This window comes from Nyctibius grandis, chromosome 11 (genome assembly GCF_013368605.1).
Source record: "Nyctibius grandis isolate bNycGra1 chromosome 11, bNycGra1.pri, whole genome shotgun sequence".
Classification (NCBI taxonomy): Eukaryota; Metazoa; Chordata; class Aves; order Nyctibiiformes; family Nyctibiidae; genus Nyctibius; species Nyctibius grandis.
The window spans coordinates 4,364,982-4,389,448 of NC_090668.1; the positions used below are offsets into that span (position 1 = coordinate 4,364,982).

Here is a 24,467-nt window from a genome sequence, read left to right on the forward strand (position 1 = left end):
GCCGTGATCGTATAGTGGTTAGTACTCTGCGTTGTGGCCGCAGCAACCTCGGTTCGAATCCGAGTCACGGCATCGCCCTGGCGGTACCACGGCACACGGGCTCCGACAGCTTTTTCTTTCCTTCTTCTGTTCTGGTTTATTTTACTCCGTTTCATTTTATATTTTTTTATTATTTCATTTCCTTTTTTATTTAATTTATTTAATTAATATATTTTAACTTTTTATTTATTCTTTTCTTTTATTGCATTTTATTTATATTTTATTTTATTTTATTTTTTATTCTATTTTTATATTATTTTCTAATTATTTTTTAACTTTGTATTTTATTTTTTATTTTCTTGTATTTTATTTTCCAATTTGTTAAATTTTATTCATTTTATTATTATTATTATTCAACTTTTTATTTTATTTTTTAATTTTATTGTATTTTGTTTCAAATTTTTTATTTTATTCTATTTTTTGTTATTTTTTACCTTTTCGTGTTTTATTTTATTGTATTTTTAAATTTTTAAATTTCATTTATTTTTTTATACTTTTATTATTTTTAAACTTTTTAAAATTTATTTTATTTTATATTTTTATTATTTTTAAACTTTTATTTTATTTATTTTATTTTATATTTTTATTAATTTTTAACTTTTATATTTATATTAGTTTTTAACTTTTATTTTATATTTTTATTATTTTTTAACTTTTATTTATTTTATTTTATATTTTTATTAATTTTTAACTTTTATTTTATTTTGTTTTTTATTCTCATTTTTATTATTTTCTTTTTAAATTTTATTTTTATTCTATTTTTAAATTTTCTGTTATTTTATGTTAATTTATTTTATGTTAATTTATTTTATTTATTTCTCATTGCGCCGTTCTCCCCCCCGCGCCCCACGGCCCCTCAGCACCGCCTCCCGCCATGACCCGCGGAAAAAAAAAAAACCACAAGAAAACAAAAAAAAAAATCAAACCCCTCTGAAATATCGACACGACGTGGAGAAAAAAAAAATGAAGCCGTTGGGAGAGGAATTAAAAAAAAAAATTAAAAATCAAAATCTACGAGCCCGTGTGCCGTGGTACCGCCGGGGCGATGCCGTGACTCGGATTCGAACCGAGGTTGCTGCGGCCACAACGCAGAGTACTAACCACTATACGATCACGGCGCGCTACCGGGGCTCTGTGTATCGTACCCGACGGGGTGGCCCTGAGCGCTGCGCTGGGGAGCGCGGAGCGGGCGCGCAGCGTCACGCCCTCCGGGTCCGCGCTCCGCGCTCGGGAGCGCAGCGTGGGGTCTGCGCGAGCTCCGCGCCCCGCGGGTGTCTCGGCGCGCGGGGGGGTTACGCCACCGTCGCACAAACCGGCTCCGCGGAGGGAGGAGGAGCCGCCCGCGCGGAATCGGCGCGGGGAGCGTGTGCCCGGCCCTTTCCCGGGCTGGGGTCAAGGTTGGGCTCCTGCTGTTCGCACCTTCCCTCAAGGCTCGCTTCGCCCGGGGGTGGAAGGATCCCAGGGCCAACCTTTCCTGGGCCGCGCGGTGCCCTGCGCGGCCGCCCCGCACCCGCGGGGGTGGCCGCACGCCCCGGGAGGAGCCGGGGCAGCCCCGGCCCCGCAGCGCCCAGCCCAGCTCTTTGGACCGAGCTGTTAATGGGTAACCGGGGCGCGGGGCCGGGAGCTGCGCAGCCGGCGGGGCCGGTGGGTGAGCACCGGAGGGACGGCGGGTGCGGGGGCGGCCGTGGGGTCCGGGGAGGGCATGAGGACAGGGAGGGCGTGAGAACGTGGGGCACGAGGACGTGAGAACACGGGGCACGAGGACGTGGGGGGTGTGAGGGCGTGGGGGGTGTGAGGGCGTGGGGCGCAGTGACGCGGCAGGGAAGGCACAGGGGCGTGCGACCACGCGGCACCGCGAGGCCGTGGGAGTCCACAGGGGGCGGGAGGGCGCGGGGGGGCATGGGCACGGCATGAGGACACGGGGCACAATGGGGGACACCTCCCTGCTGCCCCACCGATTGGCTGCCTGTCCACATGGTCCTACCATCGACGGGGAGGGCAGCCAATGAGGCTTCACCAAAACAAATGGTCGATGAGCTACGTTGGGTGGGTGGCACTGGGGGGGCCATGGAGGTGGCATCAGCCCAGGGGTCCTGGAGGGTGCTGAGCCTGGGAGGGATGGGAAGAGCCAGGGGCCATGGAGGTGGCATCAGCCCAGGGGTCCTGGAGGCACTGAGCCTGAGAGGGATGGGAAGAGCCGGGAGGCCTGGGGTATCCCAGAGCCCTGGGAGGTCCTGGAGGGGTCCCTGAGCACTGAGGGTGCTGGAGGGGTCACTGAGCCCAGAGGGGTCCCATGGGGTGTCCCTGAAATGATGGTGAGCCTGGGTAGAGGTGGGGGTCCTCTTGATCCCTGTCAGGGTCCTGGTAAGGGGCCCCTGAGCCCTGGGGGACACCGGGGGTGCTGGAGGCCCTGGAGGAGGTCTGGGGTCCTGGGTTCCTACCGTGGCACTGGGTCCTGCCCTGCTGCTGAGGAGCCACGAGCCCAGGGACACCCTGGGGGCCAGCACACCTCAGTGGTCCCCCTTGGTGGCTCTGCTGGCTCGTGGAGTCCACCACCACCTTCATCTGCCGTGAGGTCTCACGTTGAGGGGGATGTTCTCCAAAACTCCTCACCTCCACTCGTTTCATTTGGGGATGGGTCACACCCTTCAGTGGACCCTATTTCTCACACTGCAGGAAGCAGGCAATGACCCTGCTATCTCCACCTTCTCCACGCAGACCTCTACAACTCTACTCCAAAGCAAAGACAACTCCTTACTCCCTCTGTCCTCACACAGAAGTGCCCCTACTGTCAATTGCTGCCTTCTCTATGACTTCTCTTCCCTCTTCCTTCTCCACGTAGAGGAACTGGCAGGGTGTCCAAGTGGGATGCTCCAGGGGTTCCTGCCCTGGCTCTTCTGGCTTTGCTGGACCAGTTCTCCCAGTATGATCCTCCTTTTGGACCAGTCCCCATGCAAACTACCCCTTATTCCTACCCAGTGCTCCTGCACTGTTCTAGTTATCAGCGTGAAAGGACCTTCTTCCTTATCTTACTTGGTTGCACCAAGATCTCTCAATGAGGGATGCAGCCAGATTTATCTTTTGCAAAATCCCACTTGCTAAGGGGCTTATGGAGGATGGTGGCCACCGCCACCAGCTTGGAGGAGGAGTACCAGCTCTCCCTGCTGCATCTAATCCTCTCCTGTAATTCCTTGGAAGCACGGAAGAGCAAAGATCTTCCCCGAATCATAGGAAAACCAGGAAGACAACACCCCAGCCCCACAGCTTGAGAACCCCATGGGATGGTCCCTTGATGTGCTGGTGCAGGAACTGCTCTGGATCCCTCCTGCAAAGGGCGTTCTCCACTCAGAGACCCAAAATTGAAAATCAGGGTTGGACACTCGTCCTTCCCAGACCTGATCCCATCTTCCTCTCCCCAGCCAGTGTTGGTCCATCACAGTGCTGGTTCTCTAATGCATTGAAGCTGCAGCACTTCTGGAGATGGAAGAAAACCAGATTACCCTGGACAGCCTTGAGAAGGGTGCAGATAACCCAGCTTTCAGCTCCGTGGTAAGTGCCCCCTTCCCCTCCAAGCAGGGTACAGGGGCTGCTCGGTGCTCCAGCTAATGATGTTTTCCAGGGGGAGGAGAGGCTCGGTGAGGAATGTGATGGTCCATCTGGTGAGAGCAAAGAGGAGAGGAGAGGAGAAGGGAAATTCTCCTCCTACTGCAGGTAGGATAACCCCTGGAGGTGCGTGTATGTAGGGTATTTCCAGGGGTCATAGCAAGTCTGCAATCCTTGGGCCAGCGATTCTCCTGGAGCCAAACCTGATCTGGGAGCAGAGTAGGGTCATATTGACCACATAGAGGGGACGGTGCCTGATGGCTCCATATGGCTTTGTAGGGTGGCAGTGGCAGGTCTCTGTCCCCATAGCAGCCACCCACAGCAAGCCTCCACTCCTGGTGCCCAGGGTGTTGGAGTGTGTGGGGGGGTCTCCCAGCTCAGGCCGGCTCACTCCTCCTGGGAGCAGGCAGCAGAGCTGCTAGAGACCATGGCACACCTATACCACCGTGCTGCTGCTGCAAACACCCTCTGGGAGGCATGGTCATGACCTGGCTCTGATGAGTTGGGTTGGGTTGATCTTCAGGATCCATCTTCTGCGCCTCTCATGTCTCTGGCATGTGACTCCCCCCAGGAAGGCCCTGGAGCCGGCATCCAAGGCGAAGCGCTTCTGCAAGGCTCATGCCAAGGTGTTGAGAAGGGTCATCCTGGGGCTCCTTGGAGTAGGTGAGGACTTTGCGGCACTGAGACTCCATCTCCACATCCCTTTGGCTGGCCATGCCCCCAGACTCCAAGCACTGGGCACAGCCACCTATGTGGAGATTGTATCCGCTCTCACCAGCCCCACTGCTTGCCCCCTCCTCACCCCACCACTCCTGTCCATGAGGGCTACCTGCACCTCACTGTCCTCCTCCCCTTTCTCCACCTACCCAAAGGGTTTGCTGTGCCTCTTCTGCTCGCTCCATGTGTCCCCAGACAGCTGAGGTGCTGTCACCAGTGAGCCTGGCTGCTGGGGTGGTACTCCCTAAGTCCTCCTCGTGCACAGATGGGAGCTTCAAGGGTGACCAGGGAGGGACATTAGGAGGAAATGAACCTCATTGTTGGCCCCGGTTAGAGTTATGAATCTGTGATCCTATGGCCCTCATGTTTCTGACCCCCAATGTGCCTTCTCCAGCCTACCTGTGCTACTTTATTGCGGCCTGTTGGCTCAACTTCCAGCGAGCCCTTGCCTTGGTTGTCATGACTGCTGTGGTTGTCTTCTTCATCTGCTGGAACCTCTTCAAGAAGCACTGTGGGGCAAAGGTATTGCTGCTCCTCAGCCCCGTTTGGAAATGCTTCCAAAAGTCCTGGCCATGGCTGAAATGGTGAGTCTAGGAAAAGGCAGGGCCAGATCCCTCCCAGCACCTGGGTCCCCTCTCCCATGGCTGCCCTGCCACTGCGACCAACAGCCGGTGGCATTGGGCATGTGCCCTAGTGCCATGCAGGCATCTCATTAATGCATGAATGCTGAGGCATGGCCCAGCCTGGGGACTACTTAAAAGCCATGGCAGAAATGTCTTGCTACTCTACCTCAGTAGCGTGATGGCTATTCACACCCCTCATTTGTGTCCGAGCCCCAGGTTTCTTCAGATGCATGGACCTTACGGTAGCAGCTTCCACACAATTAGTTCCTGCCCCTCATGAGCTGCTCCCCATGGGGACATCCTCTCTGTGACAGTCTGGGATTTCCTTTGCAGGCTGCTGTGGGTGGCCCTCCTGGGAGGCCTGATCACGTGGCTGGCTTTGGACACCTCCAGAAATCCAGAGCAGCTCATCTCGTTAGCCGGCTTCTGCTTTTTGGTGCTGTTCCTGTTTGCCTGCTCCAAGCACCACGGCGCAGTATGTGTTTCAGGTGTGGCTTGGCCATCGGTCCCCTCACAGGAGGTGGCCACCCAGCACTTCCTTCTCACTGGCATCCCCTGATGGCCCATGGCTGGAGCTCCTTGCAGGAAGCAGAAGCAGGGCTCCCGGGCAGAGCTGGGCACAGCCTGGGGAGCCGAGCTGGTCGGGTGGATGGAGCCCCAAAGCCACCTCACTGCTTTCCTTCCCCCTGCTCAACCCAGGGCTCCCCCACGGTGCCTCCATCCTGTTTTCCACCATGTCCCTCATAGTGGGTCAGACCCAGACACCCAGCACCAGACCCATGCTTGAACTTCAGGTGCCTGTGGGTGGAGGGTGGGCCTGAGCTTCGGGTGCCCTGGGTGACTTGGGCAGAAGTGATTGAAGTCCCAGTGGCTTCCCACCCAACTTGCTTCAATGTTCTGGGCAATCCCTCTGTCCACCTCCTCCAAAGGGTTAATGAACAGGAAGTTTTGATCTAGCAGGTCTGTACCACCAGTCAAACCATCAGAAGGTCTCGTGCTCGTCTGCTCCTGGGTAAGCCCAGCAGGTTATGTTCCACCAGCCAGTTCCTGAGTCCCACCAACTCATCTCCTTCCTCTATCACCAACCTGTTTGTGGGTTTCTGTGACACTTTCGTTGTTAGCGTCCCCACGACCCTCACCCAGGGCACAGTGGAATGGCGTTTGCCATGTGCAGCTGTCGAAGGGGCAGGAAGCCAGAGAGGGAAGTCTGTAGGCTTTGCTAATGTCTCAGTCCCTGTTCTGCTCTCGGTCCCCAGGTGTCCTGGAGAGCCGTTTTCTGGGGTCTTGGCTTGGAGTTCTTATTTGGGCTCTTTGTCCTTCGAACAACCCCTGGTGCCCAAGCTTTCCAGTGGCTGGGTGACCAGATCCAGGTACTGCATCTGCTCACCCCATCCCGTGCTTGCACCCTCCGTGTAGCCCCTCCCTGGGATCAGAAAGAAGAGCAGAGGGTGTTATGGGGTGGAGAAGCTTCAGGGACTGCACACTCACAAACATTTTTGTTTGGGACTGGAGAAAAGCCAGCTCTTTCCTGGGTTTCTGCAGCAGCCCAGACCCTTCAGTGCGGTCTCCCTTGCAGGCTGAAGCAGTGCCCCATGGCTTGGAGACAGCCCACCAATGTCCCCAGCTTAGGTTTCAGAGGGTCATTCTCTGGCAGGGAGGTGAAGTGAGCTGTGGGGCCGGGGGTACAGACCCCTGCGAGGTAGAAGTGAGATGTCAGGGAAAGAGCGAATGGAGATCTCCATCCTACCATGTAACTTCCCCACTTGCAGTTCTTCCTGGGCTACACCACAGCTGGCTCCAGCTTCGTCTTTGGGAACACGCTCATTGAAGACGTCTTTGCCTTTCAGGTCAGCTTGGGGAATGGGGTATGGGGAGGGAGAGGCAGAGCCTGGTTTTCTTCTGGTCTGGATGCCTTGCTGGGTCCTGGACAGCACGGAGCTAAACGCAGCCAGGTTTGCTGCAGCAGACCTCAACCAGCTCAAGGATGGGTCTCCCTTGGCTTTGTACCCACCCGTGGCCCTCCTCAGTGCCATGAGGGATCTGCACTGGTCCCTGTCCCTCCTGCCAGCCTGGCCCAGTGCTGTGGCACCCCAATAGCGTGGGCTGGCTATGCAATACCATGCCATGCCCAGCTCATGAGACAGGGGTTTGGTCCCCAAGTGTGCTTAGATGTGTTGCTCAGCTCTCCTTTAACCCCGTGCCCCGGTGCCTTGCCTGCAGGCTCTGCCCATCGTTGTTTTCTTCAGTTGTGTGATGTCCGTCCTCTACTACCTCGGCATCATGCAGTGGCTCATTGTCAAGGTAGGGCCCCTCACCTGGCTCTGGGATGGTGGTGGAAAGGAGAAGAACCTGGTGGGTTCTCTGACTACTATGATCAGCTGAGGGATGTCCCAGGAAAACTGGTGTGGTACTAATTTGGGATGATTTGTCCTGCTTAAAACAACAGATACAAAACCCCTCTTTCTTGCACGTTCTCCTGAGAAAGCCCAGCCCTGGAGTTGACGTTGCTACCTGGTCTGTGGACGCTTCCCAAGATCACCTCTGTGCAGCTTTGAGGGCCAAACAGTGCCCTGCTTCACGGGGTGGGCGGCAGGGTGCCAGGAGCCTTTGTGAACATGGTGGCCTTGTCTTTCCCCAGATCTCCTGGCTGCTTCAGGTCTCGATGGGCACCACTGCCACCGAGACCCTGAGTGTGGCGGGGAACATTTTCGTGGGACAGGTAAGGTCCTGGGCAGGAGATCCAGCTCCTCAGCCTGTGCAGCTGAGCCTGCCCTGGAGGAAGGGTCTTCTCCTCCCTTCCCAGGAGACCTGCGTCCCTGTGTGGCCCTGTCTCAAGGACAACAGGGTTTTCTCTCTCACAGACTGAAGCCCCGCTGCTCATCCGCCCGTACCTTGCAGACATGACCCACTCAGAAATCCACGCTGTGATGACTGGTGGCTTTTCCACCATCGCAGGCAGCGTGATGGGTGCCTACATATCCTTTGGGGTGAGTGCACGAGCAGACGTATGCCACACGCTTCCTGCTATGGGGTCCTGACACACAAAAACTGGACGTGCGGGTGGGAGAAGACCGCCAGCAGGTGCCCCAGGGTCCCCTTCCATAAGCAGGATGAGGGCAGGGTGCCTCCATGCCCAGCCTCACCTTCGCTGGCCTGACCAAAACCCCGGAGCCCTGCCAGGCAGAAGGCCCTGCCATGGGACCCTCACTGCGTGTCCTTGCACAGCGAGCAGGGCAAATCTCACTGAATCACGGGATAATTTAGCCTGGAAGGACCCTCTGAGGGTCTCTGAGCCACCCTCCTGCCCACATGAGGTGACAGCAAAGCCCAAGGGGATGCCCAGGTCCTTGTACAGGTTGGTGGTGAACATCCTCACAGATGGAGATCTCCCCCCACCACTGTGGTCCACCCCACAGGTGCCTTGGTCACGGGGAACAATTTTTTCCTTATATCTAACTGGAATGTCCCCACTGAAACTGTGTCGTCGCTTCTCACCCTTTTTCTGGGCGCCTCTGAGCAGTGTCTTCCCTCTTTCCTCCTTTTAAGTAGTTGGGAACAGCAACTACAAGCCCTCAGCCCTCTTTTCTCCCAGCCGAACAAGTCCTGCTCCTCCAGCACCACCTTGGTGGTCCCGTACCCCGACCCCCCGGGAGATGCCCTCTTCATCAGTGTCTCAGTGCTGGACACGGTGTCCAGACGTGGCCTCATCAGTGCTCCATAATGGGGAATAAACCTTCCCCTCGACCTGCTGGCTGAGCTCCTGCTATTTAAACATTAATTAGTCACCTTAAATGGGGAACCAAGGGTGAAAGGTCACAGAAATGAGACGTCGCCACTCGGCGGGCAGGGAGGGGTGAGACTGGGAGCTTGGCTCTTCGTCAGCGGGTAGAAGTTCGCGACGTCGCACAAGCTATTGCTCTGATACCAATAAAAAGGGACAAGGAAGGGACAAGAATCAAGATGAGGTCGAACAGCAGGAGAGATTAATGTCTCCGAGGCCGTGATCACAGCGGCTCCAGCAATGCCTCCATCCAGGCAAGCTGCCTCACGTGCCGTGGTGGGCTGAGACAGGAAAAACAGAGACATTTTTCCCACCCTGAGCAAACAGAGAGCCCTGAACTGCTCCGAGCGTCGCTGGCTGATGGCTGCCACGTGCTGGGACACCCTGGGGTGGCACGTCACGGGGCGCAGCCTTGCCCAGAGGTGCCTAAGCCCACGGTCTGCGCGTTGCAGATAGACGCGGCGTCGCTGATCGCAGCCTCCGTGATGGCTGCGCCCTGCGCCCTCGCCATGTCCAAACTCGTCTACCCTGAAGTGGAAGAGTCCAAGTTCAAGGGCAAAGCAAGCGTCCGCCTCTCCAGAGGGTGAGTGCGAGGAGAGGGATGGTGGAGTGGGGTTGCAGGCGTCCTGCCAGTGCAGGGAAGCCCTAAAGGGGCACAAGTGGACGTTGCGGGTGGCCCGAGGTTGGGAGAGCCTGTTGTGTGCAGACATCCACGGAGCAAGTGCTGACCTTGCACAGAGGATGCCCGGCCACATGAGCCTATCAGGGTCTTTTTCCACCAGGGAAGAGCAGAACATCCTGGAAGCTGCGAGCAATGGGGCTGCTGCCTCCGTGGGGCTCGTGGCCAACATTGCAGCCAACCTCATTGCCTTCTTGGCGGCGCTGGAGTTCATCAACGCTGCCTTGCGCTGGTTTGGGGAGATGGTGGACATCGAGGGGCTCTCCTTCCAGGTATCCCCAAGGGCATCCCCATGGTCTGGGCTGCCAGATCCCACATCCCCCACCCAACCCCACCTTTGCCCGCTGCCTCGGTAGGCTGCTGAGACCCTTGCTGGGTGTTTGGCAAATGCTGGCAGCGGGTGTCCAAGCTGGGGGCTATGCAGATGGTCAGCTCTGAGTTGCTCCCTTCTGGGATGCTTTTCCCAGGTGATCTGCTCCTACGTCCTCATGCCTGTGGCCTTTCTTATGGGAGCAGACTGGGCAGACTCGCCGCTGGTGGCCGAGCTCTTGGGGATCAAGATCTTCCTGAATGAGTTTGTGGCATACCAGCAGCTGGCCACGTACAAGAAGAACCGTCTGTCGGGCCTGGAGGAATGGGATGGGAGCCAGAAGCAGTGGATATCTGTGAGGGACACCTGCCACGCTGGCACAGGGCCAGCCAAAACAGGGCATGGGGCCTGGCCAGGCAGATGGGTGGTGGGCAGGCAGGGGGATGATGGTGCTGGGGGTGGGAGGGCATGTGTGGCCAACTTGACTTGGATGTCCACTCACTGCTGGGTACAGGGTCATCCTGAAGGAATCAGTGAAGCCCTGTCCCATTTATCCTGCTCCTTGGTGGGGCAGATCACGGTGCTACAGGGCCCCCTGTCCCCCCAGGCCAGCCTCTCCCAGGGACAGGATGCCCACCACCTGCATCCTCGCTCCCAAAAATATCTGCAGGAGAAAGGACTGGGGTGGGGGATTTATCTCCAATCGTGTCTGGCTGGGCTGGGAGCTACAACATGGTGCTCAGCTGTGGGTGCTCTGGGGCTGCTCCTGGACCGAGGTGACCGTCCCCTGCCACTGTGTCCTCCAGGAGCGAGCCGAGAGCATCGCCACCTTTGCACTCTGCGGATTTGCCAACTTCAGCTCCATCGGGATCATGCTGGGAGGCCTGAGTGAGTGTGACCTGTGTCCTGGGTGCCTGGGCACGACGCAGGGGGATCCTGGTCCCACGGAGCAAGGGCTCAGCTGGGGCAGGAGGAATTTACTGCCCTCAAGCCTCCGTGTTCGGTCTCTGCCAGCACAGAGATAACAAATAGAATTTGCATGAGGTGATAGGGATGATTTTGCACTGCACCCATGGGCAAGAGCATGTGCATGTCCCACAAGCCCAGGTGCCACCCAGCCATGGGGCAAAGAGTACAGACTCCAGTGCTGAGAGTGCCGAGGGCGCTGGTTGATCACCCATGGGTGCAGGGTGGCACGGAGCTCTGCCAGCACCCACCGCTGCCAGGATGGGCAGACAGCGTGCTGGTTGCTGGCTGGGATCACCACGTCCCCCAGACACTAGGGGTTGGGGTGGGCAGGGCACTATGTGGCAGAGCCAGATGGGCACCTGGGACATGTTCCTGTCTGTCCCCAAACCGGGGCAGAGCTGGAGCAAGGACCTGACTCACCCTGGTCTCTGCTTTGCCCCTCCAGCCTCCATGGTACCCCACCGCAAGGGTGACCTAGCCTCCGTCATGCTGCGAGCCCTGCTCACTGGCATCTGCGTCTCCATGCTCAACGCCTGCCTGGCAGGTAGGTCCCTGCCCACTGCCAGCAGGGCCAGAAAGAGCCGAGAAGGGACAGGCAAAGGGCTGAAGACCCTATAAATGCAGGTGCAGGGAAGGAGACGGCTGTGCTGTCCTCGCCATGGCTCTGCCAGGGCCTCCAAGCCCTCTGCTCTCCCCCCATTGCTTTGCCAGGCGCTGCCCAAGCCAAATAGCTCTACTGGGACCCCTCATCCACAGCTGGGCTGGGATCGGGTCATCTGGGGCACTGTGAGGAGCTCCCTGGGGTCCTTCTGCAACCGTCTGTGGGGGGTGAGGGGGGATGGTGCATGGGACCTGCAAGCACAGTCCCAGGTACAGGATTTGCAAGCAGGGCTGGAGTACAGTATTTGCAAGCATGCTCAGCATATGGGATCTGTAAGCCTGGTCTCTCAAGAGCCCCAACCAGGAGACCTTGTCCCCCAGGTCTCCTTCATGTGCCAACGGACGTGGGTGACTGCGTGACCTTCCTCAGCACCGCCAACTTCAGCTCCACCAGCTACACCATCTACACGTGCTGCAAGCAGCTCTTTGCCAGGTGGGTGTGAAGGGCCCCAGAGCCGTGTGGGCCTGCCCGGGGAGCCAGGCGGTGGGGCAGCAGCCTGTCCTGACCACGCTTCTCTCTTTCCAGCTCGGTGCTCGAGAATGGGACGCTTTCCTTCACAGGAGCCTGGGCCGGCCTGGAGGAGAGCGTGCGGTGCCTGACGCAGTGCTGCGGCCACTACAACCACACGGCCTGTGTGGGGACAACCTAGAACCGTGCAGGCAGCACATGGTGGGACCACCAGGGTCTGCAAGGCTTGGCCCCAAAGGTTGAAAAACCCCATCAGAGACCTGTGTGCTTGGTCTTCTCTGCTCCGGTGATGATGGACAGCCGCGTGCACCTTGCAACCAGCACCCTTAGGTGCCGGCCCCGCGGACACGAGGGAACTGCTCCCAAATAAATCATGGAAATCCCCGTGTGCTTGCCCTCAGCCCCGCTCTGGCACCTGACCACGGCTGTCCCACACAGCACGAGGTGCTTTGCTCAGGCTGCACCCCGCAACCGCCGTAGCCAGCGTTCACTGCAGACCTCGCAAGCCGAGCCTCCGCCAAGTGCCAGCTTTAGGGTCTGGCCCCGGCCACCCTCTTCTCCCCCGTGGGGTGCGGATGGGGGTAAAGCCATTGCTTGAAGATGTTTCCTTCCCCCAAACACAAAGTCACCCCGTCCTGCCGTCCTTGGATGCATCTTCTCCGCAGGGACCACAGTGCTGGGGAACAGGCCAGTCCTTCTCACTTTATTGCACTCGAGAGCACCCCTTCGCCAACGCAGCCACGTTATGTACATCGTTATTTTACAATGACCCAACAACAAAGCACCACGACCCCAGAGCATGCCGCACTCCCAGCCCCGTCCCTTCCATCCTCTGCCAGGCTGCACTGAGCCACCGTTTCGCACACCACCATGAGGGGGGTGGCATTCGTGATGCCTGGCACCTTCCTCCAAAGCTGTAGGGAAGGTAACGCTCTGTGGCAAGACAGAGCAGGCAGAGCTGGGGCTCTTTGCAAGCCTTGCTGCCCACTGCCACGCTCTGCCGGCTGCTGCACGCCTGAGCAAGCTGACGGGCACAAGGGAGGCTTGATGCAATGCAGGGTGCTTTACTTCCCAGCACGAGCATCGCTGCCTGTCCATCTCTGCCTCCCACTGCGCGGCAGCGGGGTCTGGAGTGGGTGCTGCTAGCTGCCTCTGGGGTATGGCATGTGCCAAGCAGGGGTGATGCTAAGCAAGCATGACCATGTTGTGCTATGGGGCTGGGCAAGGCGTACAGGGGCTGCATATGGCAGGCGGGGCAAGGAGGGACAAGTCCTGTGGGTTGGACACCCACAGGTGCCAAAGCAGCGCCTGGCATGGAGGGGAGGTCCCCCCTTCACCCCGCTCCCGGGTGCCCCGTGTGAGGTAGAGCATCCTTACCGTGGCGCTGGCCAGCACCCAAAGAAGCACCACTGCCCTCAGCACCCACCTGGCAAAGGGGTGGGAGGCTCACCCTGGGGCGCAGGGGAGGCCGGCATGGCAAGGGTGCCAAATCCCATCCCCATGCGGCTGCTGGTACCAACGCCAGTGCCCCACCATGGGACTGGCCCACTCCCCAGAGCCCCACGCAATAGCAGCAGGAGCCCTGCAGCTCACTGCTAAACCCCTCTGCAGCATACCTTTTAATTCACACTCTGCCAGGGCAAACGAGACCACCTGTGTGCTGTTTGGGTTCACATCCTTGACACAGAGCGCTGGTCAGGCTTGGTGTGGTCACTTTATGGAGGACACAAAGAAGGACATGAGGTGCTGAGAGCCAGGAGGGCAGCCCGGACTCCCAGTTCTCTTGGGGGAACCAGGCAGAGGGCATGGCGCCTGCAAAGCCCAAGGGAGCAGGTCTGACAACCCCTGCCTCAAGGAAGGCAAATGGAGAGAGTCAAGAGAGGAAAGCGAGCCCGAGAGTGGAGGGGCACGTGGCCCCACAGGCTCCACCACCGGGAGCAGCTCTTGTAAAGAGGTATTGGCGAGGGGGTCCGCGCTGCCCACGGCTCACAGCCCCCCCGTGACCCCAGCCAAGCCACTCACACTAGCACACACTAGCACACAACGCACGCGCCGCGGGCCGGGGCAGGAGCCAAAGAGAGGAGAGCGGTGGCAGCAGCCGCTGCCGGGGTCTCCCCTTCCCAGCCTGGTTGCCTGCTGCCTCCGGGCTGCTCAGGCTGGGGTCCAGAGCAGAGTGTCCCAGCTGCGGCGGCTCTGGCTACTGTGGGAGGCCAGACGTGCCGCTCTCTCCTGACCTGGGTTTGGAGGCTGGTGGGGCCTCCCCTGTTTCTGCGGCTCTTCGGGAGCTCTTGGGGCTCACGGCAGCCTTGCGGGTACCCTGGGGACTTGCCATCCCCTTCTTCTGGAGCTGGGGGCTAGACTGGGCAGATTTCCTACCCATGGAGGGGCTCTTGGAGCCCTTGGGCTTGGCTGGCTCCAGTGTCTTCAGGCCCAGGATGCTGCAGTAACGGTTACACTGGTGAGCGGCCACGAATTGCTCCAGCAGGGAGGGGAAGTAGCTTTCCTTCAGCCCCTGGTACCTGCCAACACAGCCATCCTCAGCCCCTGCTTCGTACCAGGAGACACCCTGCCGGAGCAGGGAGCCAAGGACAGAGCCCGGCCTCACTCACCACCATGGCCCTTCGCCACGTGAGCGGTGGAGCTGGGGACAGCCAGGGCCACCCTGCGCCAACAGCTCAGGGTCACTCACCCTTTCAGGTTGGTAGCGATCCGCACGTTGGTCATCTTCCAGCCCACTCCTGCAATAAAAGGGAGGACAACTGGTCTCTGCCTAGAGAAGGACGGGCACCGGCACCAAGGGCAGGTCATCGCCCTGGGAGCTGGGCTCCGTGGCATGTGGGGAAAGAGGCAGGAGGGAAAGGCTGGGGCTTTTCCTCCTCCTTTCATAGTCCAGAGGGTGGCGAGGGGCCACGGGAATCAGATGAGAGGTCCCTTTACCTTCCATGTCAGTGACAAGGATGTTTCCATTTGTCCACTGGTAGACCCAATGCTGGAAGGTGCAACATTTGAGCACAATCTCCGAGGTGCCTTGTGCCACCAAGCTGCCATCTCTCTCGGTGACACAGTACTGCTCACAGGGCCCGCCCAGGTCCTCCTCCATCGTGGCATAAGGGATGTTGTTGGCCGGTCGGTAAATGAGGTACAGAGGAATTATCCTGCGTGGGTGCACATAGACAGGGTCAGCACCGGCTGGCGAGCTCTCCCACCACAGCAACTGGAGATTCACACCGCTGTCTGCAACCCTGGCTTTTGCCTTTTCCCCAATATCCCTTCCATTTGAGGGTGGGAGAAGAGCGTGCTGCCCTTTGGGATGTCCCCAGCATCCACAGGGAACGCTCCCACCACCCCCAGGATGCTCTGCTGGGATGTCAAGCCAGCAGAGCCACAGCACCTTACTCACTCGGGCACTGCTCCAAAATCAGGGACGGCTCGTGCCTCAGCAGCAAAGATCTTGCAGTACTCGCGGCTGGAGTTCTGGATTTTACATTCCTGAGATGCAAACAGAAGAGTCAGGGACCTGTCCTGTCTTGCACCAATGCCTCCCTGGGACCCCCCACCTGGCCAATCATCCTCTGGGACCACTGCCAGTTGTTTCCCTGTCCTGGTGGTCAAAGGACAAGTGACAGGAAAGCTCCGAGCGGCTCTGTGTTGCTCAGAGAGAAGAGCTGAAGCCAAGAATAACAAGGACATAGCCAGCCCATTGGAACATGGCTTGACCCCTCCAGAGCATTCAAAAAGTGGAAGGGAATAAAGTAAGTGGGCACAGAGCTGGGGACTGTGGCACAGACAGATAGGGAAGGTGTGGGGGAGACAGGCGGAGGGTGCCCCACAAGGATGCCCACCTGGATGGTGATATCGTAGTTCTTCTCGATGAGACTGTTCTCATTCTTGGTCCCAAAGACAATGAAATTGTGCACTTTGATGACGCAGGTGCGGCCGGACTCAAAGATGGGCTCCAGGCCGTAGATGGCTCTGGCACGGCAGGCTTTGCGCAGGAAACCAGCACCCACCTCCACGTCCTCGCTCACCACGCGCCCGAAGAGCTTATCCCCCCAGTAGCCTGCGTCAGCCAGACCCTTTGCGAACACCATGGGTGTCATCTCGATCTCCTCTCCAACTGGTAGGGGGAAGAGCTGGTGAGGGGGGACAACGGGGGCATGTCCTGCCCCCACCACAGAGCTACCTGGCCCCAGTCCAGCAAGGGGCAGCAGTTTGCAGCTCGTCAGCACGTGGCCCTTACCTTCGATCTCTTCCCGCAAGATAAATCCTGACAGCACTAGAGGAGACGGAAAGCAAAGAGGTGTCAAAGTCCTGCCAGGATCCCACCCTGCCCCGTGCACTTCCACACCAAGGGATGGCAAGGAGGATGGTGTGAATCGCTCATAAATTAGCACAAGGAGGCAGATGCACCTCGCAGAGGTGGTTTTACGGGGTATGGAAGGGTCCCCCTCCACAGCCTGGCACCAAACCCTCTCCTCAGTTTGCCATGCCGCCCCATGGCACACCTGGGCAGCTAGGAGAGCTGCCAGGCTACTGAGAGCTCCTCACCTTCTGGGCTGAGCAGGAAATCGGTGGAATCAGTGCCGTACTCGTTGCGGATCACACACCGGTAGACCCCGCAGTCCTTCTGGGACGCCTGCACAACAGCCAAGGCTGCTTGGCCCTCATCGCCAGCGCTGGAAGAAACGACAGCATGGCCTCAGCCCCGTGTGACGCGTGGGGGTACACGGGAGCCCCATCACAGGCACTGCGGGTGGGGACCATGCTGCCCTTGGAGGGCTGGAAGAGAGCTACAAAGGAAGCCAGCCCAAGGGCATCCCAGCTGCTCCCCTGGCACCTCATGGCACCAGGAGTCCTGCCCTGCAGTTTGTACTCACAGAGCTGCTCGTCTTCCAGGCACGCCCCGCAAAATCTGGCTGGGACTGGGCTACAGACTGATAAAGGTACTTGCCTCTGAGTGTGGCTGGGTCAGGGCTGTGCTTGGGCTAACAGACCTGCACCTGGATGAGATGGCTGGAAGTCAAATAGCCACTGAGGTGTCCAGCTTCATTTTCAGCTGTTCATGAGTGAGGGCAGATACCACTCCCCATCCTGTAGCCTGCCCCTCTCAGAGGAACTGGCAAAGCACGAGCTCTGTATCAGCAGACTGCTGGTCTTCTCCAGCCTGCAGCATCAAGCTTTGGGCTGGCAGTTCCTCTAGCCAAGGTCACCACCTTGGCACACACTGGGCAGATGGGTCTCCACAAGAACCAAAGGCCTGTCTTCGCCCCACATGGCCAACATGAACCAGCAAGGGGATGACAGGCTGCAGAGGCAAGAGGTGGGACCCTCATCCTGACACCCGCTGGCTGAGCAGGCTCTGCTCTTGTCAGCTAGAAGGCAATGGTCACCTCTCATCCATCTGCTCCAGCTCAAATATCTGCTGCAGGAGATAGATAGTTTCTGCCCCAGAAGCACCTCTTTCTGCCTGATCGTTATAAAGGGAGTTCAAGGGATGCCCAAAGGCATCAGGCAAATCCTATCCAATGTGGATGATGTTCCCATACCAGCTCCCTTGGGCTTGAGAACAAGTTGCTCTCCATAATGCACGCAAAGGAGCATCCAGGATACAACAAGCCACCCAGCTGTCCAAACATGGTCTCCCTGTGCAAGGGCAGTGCCAAGGGATAGAGAGGGCACAGCCAGAGCTGCTTTTTCCCTGTTGGTGCTTTCCAGTGGTGGCTGCATGGAAGCACCTACTCGGGTGCAGTGTGCAGACCCTCCCAGCATGGCTGCCACCCTCACATGTGTCACTCAGGGGCCCAGTTTTGCAGCTCACACCCAGCTCTCAAAGTCTGAGATGGGCACGGCACCTTCCCTGCCCTCCCCAAGGTTCAGGTTCAGCCCCTGCCCTCCCCAGGGCTCTGCTACTCAAAGCATCAGCCCTTAAGCCAGGCTCCAGATGGAGCATCAACAAGACAAATTTGGCAGCAATTCCCCATCTGGGTGATCCCTCCCTCCCCAGGCACTGAGAAGACAAAGTTCACAACGTACTGTGCCATGCAATGAGCTTCCCATGCAGCCTTAACAGAAGGGGCACCTTCACCCCAGTAAAGGCAAGGAGCTGGATTTAACACACGAACCCAGGGCTTATGCACAGGGACTACAACGAAGCGGAGCTGGCAGGTTACCTCCTTTGGGCTTCTGCTACAGGGATCTCGTCCTTGTACCACATCAGCTTAGAATCACTCAAAATATTGAAGAACTGGCACCAAAGTTTCAGGTTTCCTGACGCATCGGAAAATTGTTCTGCCCTGATCTTACGAATCACCTGTGGAGCTAAGGACAGGGTGCAAAGAGATCGATTGTGAGACACACAGTGCTGGCTGCAGCTCCGGGGACAGGCCAGCCTACCCCAGCGCTGCTGCTTAGGGCTTCAGTGTTGGGTACCACACGTCTGTCAGCACAGCCTGGTGGGACACAAGTGGTACAAACTCATTCGACAGCGCAGCACGGCAATGCCTGGTGGGGCTCGGCTAGAGGCAACGCAGAAAAATACTATGCAATGTTGGAGGAAACATTTATCTACTGAAGCAGGGATTTGTCAAGGTCACCCTTACTTTTGCAAGAGCGCTGATTTCTGTGAGGGTATCACCTGTCTCCCACAAGCACTTCAACATCAGGATTATGCCTGTTCTAATTTGATGCCAAGAGGGATCAAATTAGCATTGACCGTGGAAGTGGAAAAGGACCGTGCGCCCCACTGATGCCCACTGGACCCCTGGCCAGCATGAGACATGGTGAGGACCAGGACTTGCAGACCAAGAACAAGAGGATTATGTGATTCCTTTGGCCAGGGAAGTCCAGGCTGCAGAGACAGCCGGTCCCAGCACTGCTGTCTCTTGCATTCCTCCGCCCTCCCTGCTCTAGGGAAGAAGTCTTAGGGAAGACTTTAGGCTTTCACATGGTCAAAAGGCAACGCTGAAAACCCTGCAAATGCACAAAACTCACACGGCCCCAGCTGACTATCACTAGCCCAGCTGGCCAGTCATAGTTTCCATAACAAGGAAACCTTCATGGGAATTACCTCTTCTCTTACCTTTAAATGGGTTACTTGCTTTCTTGGACTCTGCTGACTGTGCTTCTGGCTTAGCATCTTCAGGGACCTCGTAGTCACCACTGCTGTCACCTGTGGGCTCCTCATACAGCTTAGGAACCTCCAACGTGTCCATCTTCCTCATGAGGGTTGGTGAGCGATGCTCTGTGGGAGGGGATGGAGCCAGGGCAGGCGACTGCAGCAGGGCCGCGTTCTTCCTGGATTGCCGTGGTGAAATGGTAGGACTTCTCACGTGCCCTGAGCTCTCTGGGGTTGCCTCCTCTTCCTCCCCCACCTGCTTGGTTTTTGGCAGGTATATTTTGCGCCGGGCACCAGAAGCAAGCTCCTCTGGCGTGGCACAAGGTAGCACTGCCAGAGGATCACCAGGGCTCTCTTTTTCAGGGCTCGCTGGAGGCAAATTGGAAATATTCGGAGGCTGCCCTGCTCCTGCTGCTGGCATGCTGCCCACCACGATGGAGGGCACAGAGAGCTGGAGTGGCCCCTCTGCCTCGGGAGCGACCCGAGTACGTCGCTTTGGTGGCACAGGCCTGCAATCCAGCATCTCCTTGCTGGTAATGAACTCCTCGTTAATCATGCCCGTGATCCGCCTGGACGTCCTGGGGGTCAGAGGCAAGTTCTCTGCTGTCTGGAAGAGCTCATTGCTTTGTACCTTTTCCAAAACTCTCCTTGAGGTGCGGGGGCTCAGGCCTGCAATACCTATGTCTGGGAGCATGACTTCCTCTGCACCGGGCTGCTCCTTGTCCCTAGGGTCAGTGTCTTCTTTCGTGGCATCCTTACTGCTGTCTGACATTTTTAAAAGCAGCAGCAGATAGCTCTTCAAGGAGGAAACAAGGTTTTTGTGCTGTATCTTCTCCTCCAAAGACATCTCCTGAGGTCTCTCGGGGCTAGGCAGGACCAACGGTACTTGTGGCTGAACCTCAGCACCTCCTTCAAAAGTGCCTGAAGGTGCTGCCGGTTCCTGGTGTGGAGCTGGGGCTGTTTGCTGTCCTACTTCCTTCCCCTGAGGTCCTACAGGCACTGGTTTGGCACTCTCCACCAATAATGTGCTGTCTGAAAACTCCTCTTGTGGGGCAGATCCATGTGCCTTTTCGATTTCCATTTCTCTGCTCACAGGAGGCAGCAGCTGGGCTCCAGATGGGACCTCTCCTGCTGTGATCTCCATCCCTGGGGTGCCGTGAGCTGCAAGCAGTGCCTCCTGAGCCACCAACGGCCCCGCTGCAGGAGCAGGGAGCGGCTCTTCCTGGGCAAGTAGAACTGAAGCAGGAGCTGGCATTTCAGTCTCCTGATGTCCCAAAGGTGTCCCTCCCACTTCCCTGTGCACAGCCCCAGGAGGTGGCTCTGCTGCACCACTCCCTCCTGCCGGTGCACCAGGATGGCTCCCAAACAGCTCTGCTCCCGCCTCTTTGCTCTTCCCAACCTTGACTGCTGTCTGATGTGTGATTTGCTCAAGAGGGGCGTTTTCTCCCGGCTCTGGAGGACTCGATTTCTTTAGCAATGGATCTTCCTCAACTTGGCTTTTGGCCTCTTGATGTAACAGTCCTTGTTGGGTCTCTCTGCCCTCAAGAGCACAGGAACGTCCTTCTGCCTGCGTCCTAGAGGGAGGGTGCTCCTTGCTGGACTGCAAGTGGTCTGGAGAAGGTGCTGGTGGCTTTGGTGGCTCCTGAGGCCTCAGCCGAGGATTTGTCCTTTTCCCAGCCCCCCTGGTCTCCTGGCAGACAGGCGTCTCTTTCCTGAGCTCCTCTAACTTATTGGCTTGCTGACGCATCTCTACAGTTGGACCAGACACTGGATGTTTTAGGTCACTAGCAGACTGTCCTGCTGTTGCTGCAACCTAGTCAAAAAAAGAAAATAGAAAATTAGCTTTATTTTACTGCCTGAGTCTGCCCAGTGGTGCTTGTGGTCCATCTGTACCATATGGCACTGCCCAGCTTCTACTTGAATCATAAATATTAACCTAGTGTCGCTGATACTCACTCATCCCGGGCCGCCTGGCTTCGCCATCGTCCCACGGCAGTGGGTCCCACAGCCCCCTGTCATGCTGCACAAAACCTTTTTTCTTTTAATCGGCTCCAGTTCTTCTGCCTTTCAGTGCGTTGGCTGTGCACAAAGAGGCAGGAGATCCGCCTCTCTAAAACATTCAATGTCTTTTAGCTCAATCTCCTCTGACATGACACCTTTACAAGGAGCAAAACTTTTCCATTTTCACCAGGCGTTGCTGAGACCTTGTAAAATTTCCTTGCTCTTTTTTAACACTCACTGCTCCCCCTATACTATATCTGCAATCTCCACTCTGAGATGGGGTGATCAGCATGTCACACACTATCTGGATGAGGCTGCCCAAGTGATCTATAGCAAAACTGTACACCGTGACGTTATCTGCGCTATTCGACCATCCTGTTTCTTTGACATTCGGGTAGCTCAAACGTTTCCGACTGCAGCTGCACTCCAGCAGACGTTTCAGTGAGCTGCCTGCTGTGATGGCTGAGCTTCATCCCGAGGAGATCTGGTGAAATCCTCCAGCCAAGGGGGACTATCTGTTTTGGTGGGATGAGGTTCAGGGGAGGCAGTGATACCACTGATACACGCTGTGCTCGGCTGATGCTCAGCCATCCAGAGGGACCTGGACAGGCTGGAGAGCTGGGCCCGTGCGAACCGCATGAAGTTCAACAAGGCCAAGTGCAAGGTCCTGCACGTGTGTCGGGGCAATCCCAAGCACAAATACAGGCTGGGCGGAGAATGGATTGAGAGCAGCCCTGAGGAGAAGGGCTTGGGGTGATGGGTGACGAGAAGCTCACCATGAGCAGGCAACATGTGCTGGCAGCCCAGAAAGCCAACGGTGTCCTGGGCTGCATCCCCAGCAGCGTGGTCAGCAGGGTGAGGGAGGGGATTCTGTCCCTCTGCTCCGCTCTCGGGAGACCCCCCCTGCAGTGCTGCATCCAGCTCTGGGGCCCCCAACAGAAGAAGGACATGGAGCTGTTAGAGTGAGTCCAGAGGAGGCCACAGAGATGCTCCGAGGGCTGGAGCCCCTCTGCTATGGAGACAGGCTGAGAGAGTTGGGGCTGTTCAGCCTGGAGAAGAGAAGGCTCCGGGGAGACCTTCTAGCACCTTCCAGTACCTGAAGGGGCTACAGGAAAGCTGGAGAGGGGCTTTTTACAAGGGCATGGAGTGACAGGACGAGGGGGAATGGTTTTAAACTGAAAGAGAGGAGATTGAGATGAGATATTAGGAAGAAATTGTTTACTGTGAGGGTGGTGAGACCCTGGCCCAGGTTGCCCAGAGAAGCTGTGGCTGCCCCCTCCCTGGCAGTGTTCAAGGCCAGGTTGGATGTGGCTTGGAGCAACCTGGTCTAGTGCAAGGTGTCCCTGCCCATGGTGTGGGGGGTTGGAACTGGATGATCTTTAAGGTCCCTTCCAACCCAAACCATTCTGTGATCCTATGATTCAGCTAGCAACATCAGGACAATTGCATGGGAACAGGGCATGCACACAACAGGTTCCCCTTCCATCCCAGAGGATCTGCTGCTAAGGATTTTTCTCCTGAGGTCTCTGGCTTGAGCTTTAAGCCTCCAAAATGAGGTCGATGGGAAAGGAGGGCTGTGGCACTTAGTCCTTCTATTTCGTGCCACTTTGGCTTCATTTGAATGCTTAGAAAAACCAGGAAAGGTAATGCCGGTCTCTCAGCAAACCCTTCCCCAAGCAATTGTTATGACAGGGACCGGGGTGGGAGGAGTAGCATTAATGGGGCCAGTCCTGCACACACAATTCAAGTCTGCTTCTTTGGCGGACTCCAAAGGATGCCAAAGTTTCTGTCGCCACACACAGGGTGTGAAGAAATAGGGACCCAGTTCACAGGGTTGCACAGACACCCCCAAATGCCACATGTCCCTGCTGCTGTTCCCCTAGAGCCACGTCCCTAGCCTGCTTCGACGGGCTGAGTGTCAAACGCAGAGCATCCCAGTGCTCAGGCTTAAAAGGTTGTATTTTAAGAGACAGACAGGCTTCTCGCAGTGAAACCCCCCTGGGTTTTACCACAGTATTTGGTCCTCCGTGGCATGGAAATGGATGGGGATGGACACAGCCCAATCTAACCGCAGGGCCAGCCCTGGTCCCTCTGCTCGGGGCACTGAGCAGCACAGTGCCCAAAAGGAATGGAGGTGGACCAGGGCTGGTGGTTCACGGATGGATGCACAGAGGCAGCTCTACGCAACGGTTCTGGTCAATGAAGACATCTCTTTGGCCGAAGAGGACTTGGGGCTTGGGGGAAATTTGCTTATCATTGGTGCACAAACTAAAGCTTATTCAGAAGAGCTTTCTGGGAGCCTTTCAGAGAAGCATCTGTCCTTGAGTAATTGTAAAACGCTCAAACTAGGGGCATAGAAAAGAAATGAAATGAAATCATCAGTTTCAAAGTTAGGCAAAAGTGATCATCACGCAAATCCAGTTTCTTCTCTGCTCTTGTGTGTGAGGATGTTCACAGCCTGGCTATGGTCTGGCATTTTGCAAAGCCCTCCTGCTACGGATAAATCCAGCTCAAAAGAGAATTCTTGAGCATGAGGCACAGCTAGGTCCCAAGGCCTGGAAAACACTCATGCTACGACCCTGTCTTGTTTAAGGGAGAGATTAAAAAAGAAAAAGACAAGCAACCCATGTCCTGGGGAGTGAAAATATCCTCAAACATGCCTGGAGTCAGCTTTAAAGGGCTTTAAAATAGCTTATTTGGTCACACAAAAGACTGAGCACTCTCCCCAGCATCACCAACTAGCTGAAGCATTCAAATTCAAATCAAAAGCATTCCCTTTTGTCTACTCAAAGGCACACCAGCTGACAAGTTACAGGTTTCCCTCTGTGAGTGGGTTTTTGAAGAGGAAAATAGCTTGATGCACGTCAAAGGTTCAGGGATGACAGCCCAAGCCTGGCTGCTACAGACCAACACTTTCCACCCTCCTTAAGAGCAAGGAGTGTAAAAAGAGCAGAGAGGGAGAAAACGAATTGCTTTGCCACCGGCTCGCACTCACAACAATAATTTTTGCAGCAATATGTGATGCTGATGGGTCAGGTTAAAGATGGGTTCTGGGCCCTGCACTGTGGCGAGGCCAGGACCCTGATGTTCACTTCACTGCAAACACAGCAGGTTTCTTACCGGTAAATGGTGCTCCTACCTACGGCTAAAGAAATGTAAGAGGAAGAAAGGAATTTTTTTCCACTGGAGCACCTAGCAGTCCCACTTTCCGCATCGTGGACGTTTCCACATCCTGAAGTGTTTGCATTACCTACTGAGGGAGATGTGCTGCACCCAGAGTGCCTCCTCTGATAGCTTTGGTCTGTACTGAAAGTGTGCACCTACCATAGCTCAAATGCCAAATCCTGATGGCACCTGCAAATTGGACTCAGAGAACCTTTTGCCACAGAAGGGGGTCATTAAAGGAAAAAGGAAAAAAAAAACCAGACTGGTAGCTTCCAGTCTCATATTTTCATGGAAAATGCTTCAGGTTAAGTGACAAGAATAGAAGTTGACTACAAGA

General features: G+C 56.1%; 2 protein-coding genes and 2 non-coding genes across 7 annotated transcripts in view; 2 read left to right on the forward strand and 2 right to left on the reverse strand.

The window, feature by feature from the left end:
• On the forward strand, positions 1-72 carry TRNAH-GUG (transfer RNA histidin (anticodon GUG)). The gene has a single exon. It is a non-coding gene; the product is annotated as a tRNA-His (tRNA).
• Positions 73-1,085: 1,013 nt separating this feature from the next.
• TRNAH-GUG (transfer RNA histidin (anticodon GUG)) lies at positions 1,086-1,157 on the reverse strand. The gene has a single exon. It is a non-coding gene; the product is annotated as a tRNA-His (tRNA).
• Positions 1,158-3,519: 2,362 nt separating this feature from the next.
• On the forward strand, positions 3,520-12,031 carry LOC137668792 (sodium/nucleoside cotransporter 2-like). The gene is made up of 17 exons (XM_068410582.1): positions 3,520-3,588; positions 3,659-3,750; positions 4,214-4,305; positions 4,754-4,943; positions 5,316-5,457; positions 6,239-6,352; positions 6,752-6,829; positions 7,203-7,283; positions 7,621-7,701; positions 7,844-7,969; positions 9,216-9,346; positions 9,546-9,714; positions 9,910-10,107; positions 10,559-10,640; positions 11,167-11,265; positions 11,703-11,814; positions 11,908-12,031. The coding sequence occupies exons 1-17, from the start codon at positions 3,520-3,522 to the stop codon at positions 12,029-12,031; spliced, it is 1,980 nt and encodes a 659-aa protein (XP_068266683.1).
• A 496-nt stretch (positions 12,032-12,527) lies between these two features.
• ALPK3 (alpha kinase 3) overlaps positions 12,528-24,467 on the reverse strand; it is a 38,202-nt gene continuing 26,262 nt past the window's right edge. For all 4 annotated transcript variants that reach the window (XM_068410378.1, XM_068410375.1, XM_068410377.1 and 1 more), the window contains 9 exons: positions 18,929-20,777; positions 18,021-18,168; positions 16,399-16,526; positions 16,091-16,126; positions 15,693-15,967; positions 15,251-15,339; positions 14,788-15,005; positions 14,540-14,588; positions 12,528-14,369 (listed from right to left, as the gene is read on the reverse strand). In XM_068410378.1, coding sequence (XP_068266479.1) covers positions 14,048-14,369; positions 14,540-14,588; positions 14,788-15,005; positions 15,251-15,339; positions 15,693-15,967; positions 16,091-16,126; positions 16,399-16,526; positions 18,021-18,168; positions 18,929-20,777 — 3,114 coding nt within the window. In that variant the 3' untranslated portion in view covers positions 12,528-14,047. The remainder of the gene's footprint in view (positions 14,370-14,539; positions 14,589-14,787; positions 15,006-15,250; positions 15,340-15,692; positions 15,968-16,090; positions 16,127-16,398; positions 16,527-18,020; positions 18,169-18,928; positions 20,778-24,467) is intronic.